This window comes from Carlito syrichta, unplaced genomic scaffold (genome assembly GCF_000164805.1).
Source record: "Carlito syrichta isolate Samal-C Ts95f unplaced genomic scaffold, Tarsius_syrichta-2.0.1 Scaffold303144, whole genome shotgun sequence".
NCBI lineage: Eukaryota > Metazoa > Chordata > Mammalia > Primates > Tarsiidae > Carlito > Carlito syrichta.
Window position 1 is genome coordinate 627,239 of NW_007247240.1, and position 9,305 is coordinate 636,543.

The 9,305-nt window shown below is 47.9% G+C and overlaps 1 protein-coding gene across 1 annotated transcript in view; it reads left to right on the forward strand.

Moving 5' to 3' along the window:
• Positions 1-9,305, forward strand: part of LOC103260223 (beta-1-syntrophin-like) — a 139,896-nt gene that overhangs the window by 107,728 nt on the left and 22,863 nt on the right. Inside the window, exon 9 of the mRNA XM_021712238.1 lies at positions 8,572-8,711. Within this exon, the coding sequence (XP_021567913.1) occupies positions 8,572-8,711 (140 nt within the window). The remainder of the gene's footprint in view (positions 1-8,571; positions 8,712-9,305) is intronic.

The window sequence follows — 9,305 nt, forward strand, 5'->3', positions numbered from 1 at the left end:
AAGGCACGGGATTACAGGCTGAGCCACCGAGCCCGGCTAATTTTTTTTTTTTGAGTTGGAATCTCACTCTTGTCACTCAGGCTGGAGTGCAGTGGCATGCTCGTGGTCACCGCAGCCTCAACCTACTGGGTTTAGGCAATTTTTCCTCCTCAGTCTTCCAAGTAGCTAGAACTATAGACAGACACATGCTATTTTTGTGATTTATTGTAGAGATGAGGTCTCACCACGTTGCCCAGGCTGGTCTTGAACCCCCGGGCTCAGGCAGTCTTCTTGCCTCGGCCTCCCAAAATGTTGAGCCACCACGCCCAGTCTGTTGAACTTTTAAAGAAACTGCTGTACTGTTTTCTAAAGTGGTTGTACCATGAGTCACTCCCATCAACAATGGGAATGAAACTTCATGTGTTCTGCATCCTCACCAACACTTGGTGTGGCCATTTCAAGTTCATCCCTACTAATAAGGGTATAGTGATATCTCATGGGGTTTCAATTACATTTTCCTGGTAAAGGCTAACAATGTTACACATCCTGTAATGTGCTTTTTGACATCTATGTGTATCTTCTTGATTGAACTGTTTGAATCTTTTCTCATTTCTGTTGAGTTATTTTCTTATTATTGAGTTTTGAGAGTACTTCTCCAGATTCAAGTCTTTTATCAGATACACTTTTTCCCCCAGTTTGTGACTTATCTCTTTATCTTTATCTGAATAGCTTCAAAAGAGCAGAAGTTTTTCATTTTGATGAGGTTTAGTTTATCAATTTTTTTCATTTATGGGTCATGCTTTTGATGTTTTTTATTGTTGATATTAGAAACCTTTGCCCAATCGGAGTTTATGAAGCTTTTCTCTTATTTTCTTCAGAAAATCTTACAGTTTTATGTTTTACAGTTTGGTATGTAATCCATCTTGAGTTAATCTTTATATGTGCTGCAAGATGCAGAGCAAAGTTAAATTTTTTTTGCATATGGATATTCGCTGTTTCCAGCATGGTTTATTTCAGAAGATTCCATTTCTCCTCTGAATTTCCTTTACCCCTTTGTTCTGATCTTACCTGTTATGTGTGAATCTGTTCCGTCCTCTCTCATCTGCTCCTCCGGTCTATCTGCCTATATTCATGCTATACACTCTCAATTATTACAGCTATTTACTAGGTCAGATAGTGTTATTTCCCCAATTTGTTTTTCCTTTTCAAGGTAGTTTTACCTATTCCAGGGTTTTTGCATTTCCATTCAAACTTTAGAATCAGCTTGTCAATATCCACCAAAAAAAACCCAAAAAACAAAACTGCTGGGAGTTTTATTGGTATTATGTTGGATCTTTGGACAATTTAGAGACAGTGGAAATCTCAACAGTGTTACTCTTCCAACCCATGTATGTAGTATATCTATCTTTCCAGTTGTTCAGGTCGTCTTCGATTTATCTCAGCAATGTTTTCTATAGTTTTCAGGATATAGGTCTTGCATGTGATTTGTTATTTTTATCTCCAAGAATTTTATGCTTTTTATGCTAGTGCAAGTGCTGGGACTGCAGGTGTGAGCCACCGTGTCTGGCCTTCTTCGTTTTCTTTCTCCAACCATTTATTTTTTTATTTTTTATTTTTTTTTGAGTTGGAGTCTCACTGTCACCCAGACTGGAGCTCAGCGGCCGCTCCCGGCCACCTCAGCCTCGACCCGCTGGGCTCTGGCGATCCTTCCACCTCAGCCTTCTGAGTAGCCGGAATTACAGGCATGCGCTACCACGCCTGGCTGATTCTTTGATTTATTGTAGAGATGAGGTCTCGCTGCCCAGGCGGGTCTCGAACCCGTGGGCTCGGGCAATCCACTCCCCTCAGCCTCCCAAAGGCGTGGGATTATAGGCTGAGCCACCGAGCCCGGCCGACATAAAATTCTTTATACATTGCATTACCATACCTTTAATAGCATGTTTAACATTATGCTTAGCATCTACAGATACTTACCAATGTCCCCTTCTTGTTTCTGGTATTTGCAGTTTGTGTCTTCTCTCTCATTTCCTTGATCAGTCTGGCTAGAAGTTTATTGACTTTATTGGTCTTCTCAAAGAACCAGATTTTGGTTTTGTTGAAGTTTCTTTGTTGCTTTATGTTTTCCTTTTCAATGATTTCTGCACTGATCTTTATTATTTCCTATCTCTGTTTATTCTGGTTTAGGTTTACTGTTCTATTTCTGGTTTCCTAAGGTGGAAGCTGAGGTTACTGATTTGAGGCTGTTCTTTTTTGTTTGAGTTGGAATCTCACTCTGTCGCCCAGGCTGGAGTGCAGTGGCACGCCCACAGCCACCTTGGTGTCAACCTGCTGGGCTCCGGCGATCCTTCCGCCTCAGCCTTCCAAGTAGCTGGAACTACAGGCATGTGCTACCACGCCCGGCTAATTTTTTTTTATTTATTGTAAATACGAGGTCTCATCAAGTTGCCCAGGCTGGTCTCGAACCCGCGTGTTCAGGCAGTCCACTCGCCTCGGCCTCCCAAAGTGCTGGGATTACAGGCTGAGCCACTGAGCCTGGCCAAGACAATTTTTTAAAGTAGTATTCTCACCCTGTTGCCCAGGCTGGAGTCTTGACCTGTAGGGCTTAGATGATCCTTCCACCTCAGCCTTCCAAGAAGCTGGAACTACAGGCGCACGCTACCATGCCTGGCTAATTTTTATTTATTTATTGTAGAGACGAGGTCTCGCCAAGCTGCCTGGCTGGTCTCGAACCCCCAGACTCAGGCCACCCTCTCGCCTCAGCCTCCCAAAGTGCTGGGATGACAGGCTGAACCACTGCGCCTGGCCTCTCTTCTAATATTGGCATTACGAGCCATCTGTTTCTTCTTAGTCCAGCTTTAGCACATCTCACCAATTTTAATGTGTCGTGCTTCATCTTCATTCTGTTCCAACTACTTTCTAGTTTCCCTTTTGATTTCCATGTTGATCCTTCGGTTATTTAGAAGTTTGTTGTTTGTTTTCCAAATATGAGGGATCTGTCCACAGCTCTTTCTCTTGATTTCTAATTTCATTTCATTTTGGTCAAAGGACATGCATCCCCTTAAATATATTGACTTGAATACATTTAAATTTACTGAAACTTGATGTATGGCCCAGAATAGGGTCTGTCCTGTGTACTTGACAAGAACGGCTGTTCTGCCAGGATTGCGCATGCATTCATGTTTTAAGACATGGGCATATTCTAATTCACTCAGCCACACTCTCCTGTGATATATTGCCCTCAATTACAAGCCACACCAAGGTGTATGTCCTTGCAGCTGAATTTTTATGCACAGCCTCATTGGTTATGACAGTGGGTTGAACGGTGTCGCCCCAAAATCCACATCCACTTGGGCCCCCAGAAGTAACCTGATTTGGAAACAGGGTCTGTGCAGAGGTAATGAGCTGAGTTGTGCTCGTACTGGATTAGGGGATGCGACCTACCCGAAGAGACACACGAAGAAGCCCACGTGGCCACAGAGGCAGAGACCGGAGCGATGCAGCTGCATGCCAGGCAATGCTGGCCGCACAGAAACCGGGAAGAGTCCAGGAAGAGTTCTTCCCTGGCACCTTCAGAGGGAGCACAGTCCTGCAGACACCGAAGTGACTGCCTGTCATCCGAGCACCGAGGCCTTGCCATGCTGTGTGTGGACTCTGAGGAATGCTCCAGAGGTGAACTAGTGCTGGGACTTGGCTTCTGCACATCCAGAGCAAGTTTCGGAATTTGGCAGAAGGAGCAAGCTGCGGCAGGATCTGGGAGAGCTGGCATGCAAAAGGGACGCCCTCTTAGCATCCCATGGTTGGCCCATTTCTTCATCCCCCGCTTCTTCTTCGTGACGTCTCATCACCTTAACATCATCCGACAGGGGGTGCCCCACTCGCTCTCCTCTTTACGCCGCCCTTGAGCTCAGCAGGTGACCCAGGGCCAGACCACCTGAGAACTGGGCGAGAGACCTGCCCCCGCGGCCTGTTCTGGGGCTTCTTTCTCTGCCTCCTTCCTCGCCTCCTTGCCTTCTCTTCCTTTGCACCCTCCTTGGCACTCAGTGATCGGGGTCTCGTCAGGCTCCTGATTCCTGGTCCTGGAGTGTGCCGCGAAAGCCAGAAGAGCCGCAGGTCTGAGCCTCCTGGCTCAGTGCACTCCTCGTGTCCCCGTGGCCGCACCTGGCTGCAGCCTCTCTTAAGGCTTCTCTTGGTTAAGCGGAGATGCGTCTCATCTGCCTGCCTGAGAGTTGGTGCGGGAATTACTTACCTCATGTTTGTCAAGCACGTGGAAGTTGATAGACGTGGTCATTGCGCAGACATCTTGTCCTTGGTCCGAACACCCAGAGACCTGAGGTGAAGCGGGCTTAGTCTAAAACGCGGGCGGCAGCCGGCCACGCTCTCCAGTACAGACGCTGCTGTGGGCCTTCCTGCCTGGGCCAGTCGCTCCCTGCATTTGGACCTTCCCCCGCCCAGCCAAGCTGGGGGGAAGAGTGCTCCAGCTGGCCGGGGAGGGCTGGGCGTCTGTCAGGTCTGCCCCACGCAGAAAGCGCTGCCTGGACATGGTCGCACGTCCTCCTCACAAAGTGTGCTTGGGAGGCCACGGCCAGCATCTTGCGCAGCTGTGACCAGGGGCTCGGGGCAGTTCAGTCGCCTGCTCGCGTCCCTCTGCCGGGAAGTGGCAAAGCCACATCTGCGGACACGCTGTTTGGCGCTGAAGACGATGAGCTGTTCCTGCCACCGGGCTCAAGAAGAAGGCAGAAAAGACGTGTTTTGAAGGGCCAGCTGGCATGAGGGAAGGAAATGAGCCCCCTCGCCCCCGTGTTGCTTTTTGCCCTGCGAGCAGAGTCATGAAGTAGCAGCCCCAGCCCAGTAGCAGGGAGTTTTGCACTTGAGAAGAGCGTGGGATTTTGAAGTCAGAGAGGCCTTAGCAACAATTTAGTCCCACCCAGCCATTTGGCCGATGAGGACATACTTCTTGTCTGCGTGCACTCAGATCTTTAACCTGATATCTGCTATCCTTACCTAAAGGAAGTGGTTAAAAGTAGTTTTTTTTTTTTTTTTTTTTTAAGACTTGCCTGCCTACTGTGTGCAAGACACTTTTCTAAGCCCTCTGTGTGTGGTGATTCATTTAATCCTTGCAGCCATGCCTAAGAGGCAACAGTGTTGTTTGCTTTGGAAGAATTAACCAAAAGGCACCAAAAGGTTTTAGTAAAACTCTCTTTGGAAATAATGTGAAGATTCTAGGCACTCTAGAGGAGACAGACCACTTTTCAGTCCGTATTCCAGGGATGGCTGGCAACCCTGCTCGAGGCGTGGGTGACACTAAGAGGGACAGGGTCACGGAGGGCCAGGATTTCCACCAGGAGGCGCCCCACACCATCTCTCTTCCTGTAAAACGTGTTTTACAGATTGTTCTGTGACCTGTGGTCTAGTCTGAACAGAGGGCTTGGCGTGTCGAAAGAGCTTGGAAGCCACTGAGCTAGATGACCCGGGACACCTGTCTCCAGTGAAGGGCGTGATGATTCTGCTTGCCACAGCGCTTACCAGCAGCTCCCACCAGACACCTTCTTGCCATTCTGTGAACCTTTCCCCTCATGCTCTGTGGAAGTGAATACGGCGACAGAATTCAGCTCACCAAAGGTGTGCTCGGAATAATCTCAGAATTGAACGTTTCCCTGTTTCCTTCACCTTCTGCATTAGAAACACGGTCCATGCTTGGGAAACTGCCAGCTACCACAGCCAAGGCAGGGAAGATGGCAGAGGGAAATCACATTGGGCCCAGGTCGTGTTTTAATAAAATGCAGGCCCATCCTCAGAACTGTTGTATTCACACTGGAATATCTTTGGGTGCCAGGAAAGCTGGATTCGTAATGGAAGTTGTCACTAGAACAACAGTACAAATACTCAAGCCTGTTTGTTCTTCAAAGGCTTGAAATAATGAGGCGTGATGTAGCAGAAGGTACGGTTTTAAAAACCCTGTTCTTGGATGTGAAATTTTTTTCCTTGGAAAGTCACTGTCCTGACGGGCAGCTTTCTACCCTCAAATATTCACGCAGTGTTAAAACAACAGCTCCGCACACAGGAGTGGTAGGAAATGCCCCCCCAAGTGTTCGCACGACAGTTTACCACATGCACACAGGGCCCTCCAATAAGCTGCGTGTGTTTTAGGACTTTGGAATGACCTAAACATGCGTGTACCGCTTGGCATGTGGGTGGGTTTGTGATTCCATCAGCAGAGAGGCCTGAATTTTACTGTTGAGGCTAATTCTGTAAGCTTAGTATTGGTTTTGAAAACTGATGCTTGGCGGTGTTCACATTTAAATGACTGGTTCTGGTCCAAGTGAATGGATCAGATTGGACTAGGTAAATCAGAGAAACATTTTGGGAGAATCATTTGTGGCTTCTTCAGTCCTCTTTAATGAGCTGAAAAAGTAGTTTACTAAGTTTAATGTAGAAGCTGGAAAAAAATTTATTCTGAACCCCCCAAATTCTTTATGCCCTGAAACTGTAGCTTATTCACCTTGTAGGGTCTGGTGCATTGCCTTCTCTAGCAACTTGTTTTGATCTCTTACAGTTGCTGTTATTCTGTTGGGGAAAAGTCTTACTACAAAAACAAAAGTTAGATTTTTTTAAATACGCATAAAATGTGTAAAAAGGAGCTATGTTAGACAGTCGTTCACATTCTAATATAAATAACCTTGCAGCAGAGGAAGGGATTTCTCCTCTGGAAAGGGAGTTTTTGTGTGGAATTATTGTTGTTTGGAATTGCATTAAAAGATAAAGGTGAGCATCCTGCAATGAGTTCTTCCTGAGAGAACTTTGGAAAGGACGGGAGGAGAAGGTACTGAAGGCATCCTTGGCTTGGTCCTAAATGTCGTTTCCAAAGGACACCTTTTTTGGCATGCTTAAAACATGATGAGCCTGCCACGGTTTTCCCACCCCAAGCTTTCCTGCGCTTCCGTGCCAGGCACTGAGCATGCTCTGTCCCGTTTAATTCTACCAGGCACTGTGAGGCAAGGGCTGCTTAGCAGGTGCTTACATGATGCTTATCCCGCGCTCACTAAGCATTCTACACGTTTGAACGTATTTAACCTTCACCACGACCCTCTGCGCGAGGTTGTCTGTCTGTTATGTCCCTGGGTACAGAGATAGAAACTGAGAGACAGAGAAGTCGCCTCGCCCAAAACCCCACAGTAGTACATGAGGCGACACAGATTTGTGTTCAGGTGTTCTGGCTCCCCAGGCAGTGCTTGTAAGCACTGTGGTATGTTCTGCCATCCTTATCAGTAAGGAAATGGAAGCACAGAGATAACCGCTTGTCCAGAGACACGCAGGCAATAAGCAGCAGAGCTGGGACGCAGACCCAGGCAGCCTCCATGTAGAAGCAGCCTACGAAACTCAAGCCTCTGGTCATCCCACACCTCTCTCTGCTTTGCTCGTCCGTTCCTGCTATGCTGGTATGGGGTATTCGTGTAAAACAAAAGCCACACACACGTTTCCACCTCAACACGGATTCCGCTGAGCCACGTAAAGCGATGGTGAGAACAGAAAGTGGAAAATTAGCCTTTTCATTTATTTAGCTAGCCGTCTAACTTACTTTAATTCTGAATGCGTGTTGCATCGCAGCTTGTTATGAGTGGGTTGAGTCTTCACTGAGTTAGTCACCAGTGTCAAAGGCAATCTTTTCCTTAACTAACGCCGTGCTTCTTAATCTTGAGTGAGACTATGAATTCCTTGAAGGTGTTGTTAAAATGCAGAGTCTGATTCAGCAGATCTGGTGGGCCTGAGACTCTGCATTTCTCACAAGCTCCCAGCATTCAGCTCCTGGAGCGTTGTCTGTGTCTGGAGTAGCAAGACTGGGTTTTTCCAAACCAGAGCTCAAACCAGAAGGAGAGCATTTTTATAAATGAAAGAACATTTGGTTGTCAACACCGGGCCAAGCAGAATGGCTCATGAAATCAGACCTGAGTCACACAGATTCTCTAGATTAAGGTTCTTCAAAGAGTCGTCTGGTCCAGTCACCCTGCTGATACTTGAACGCTTCCACATCCCTCCCGACTTGTCTCAGCCCTTAAGTTAGAGAATTATTTGTGGTGAACGGACCGAATAGTCAACGGAACAAGAGAAAAGTCAAGACGGAGCCTGAATGATAGAATCGGCTGAGAGCAAAAGACAAGAGAAAGAGGCTGTGACGTCTCAGCCTGTCCTAGTGGACATTTGCCTCCATAGCATATTTTTCAGAGTTTTGGAATATCTGTTCGAAAACCCTCAGACTCTACCACTTTGTCATAAAAACAAGCATGCCGTACCAGAGCTGCCTCCCACCGTGAGATAAAGCTTCGTTGCTGGCCTCAGGTGAGAAGCAGTGACCACCCTTGTGACAGTGGGCTGCTTCGTGGTTGCCCTGACGGTACATTCCAGGGCCCTGAGACAACCGCTGTCTTCAAGGAGCAAGAATCGTGGCATCATGGGGGGGTTCCCTCTGTTTGATTTTGGAACCTGAACCAAAAGACGCCCCCTGAGGCTGAGGCTTCTGACTGAGGGTGCCAGCCTCTCTTTTCCAGTCACCCCAACTCAGGCCATTGTTTGACAGCTCTCTGCTTTCTGTTCCAGGTGTCAGGGGAGAGTGAGAAGCAGTGGAAACCAGCCCTGGTGGTGCTGACTGAGAGAGACCTTCTGATCTACGACAGCATGCCACGCCAGAAGGAAGCCTGGCTCAGCCCCGTTCACTCATACCCTCTTCTTGCCACCAGGTAGCCACAGCCTTGTGTGGGGGTCTGCTGTGTCTGGGGTTGGACACTATTTTAGTCAGGTCCGTGATTTCCACACTGTAGGATGCAGCCACTCGTGGCTAGCCAGATAGATTAATTATCTTTTGTGGCATCTATGGCCAAACATAAGGCAACAGCACAGAGACAAAGAGCAAAACACTCACCTATCATGGAGGAACAGTGACATCGGTGAGATGGTCCCCATCTACAGAAAATGGAAGCCCCTCTGTGCATGACCGTGGTAACCCCATAACCCATGTCCCATATGGAGGCAGTTTTGCCTGGAAGGGCTTTTGTCTCCCTTCTCTGTACTGGAAGCCCCTCTGTGCATAACTGGGTCACTCAGAACAGAAGATGCTGCATTGAAAGGCCAGTGTTGGCCAGGCTCGGTGGCTCAGCCTGTCATCCCACGCCTGTGGGAGGCTGAGGTGAGTGGATGGCCTGAGCCTGCGGGTTCGAGACCTGCCTAGGCGGGCGAGACCTCATCTCTACAATAAATCAAAAAATTAGCCGGGCGTGGTAGCGCGCGCCTGTGGTTCCAGCTACTCGGAAGGCTGAGGTGGAAGGATCGCCAGA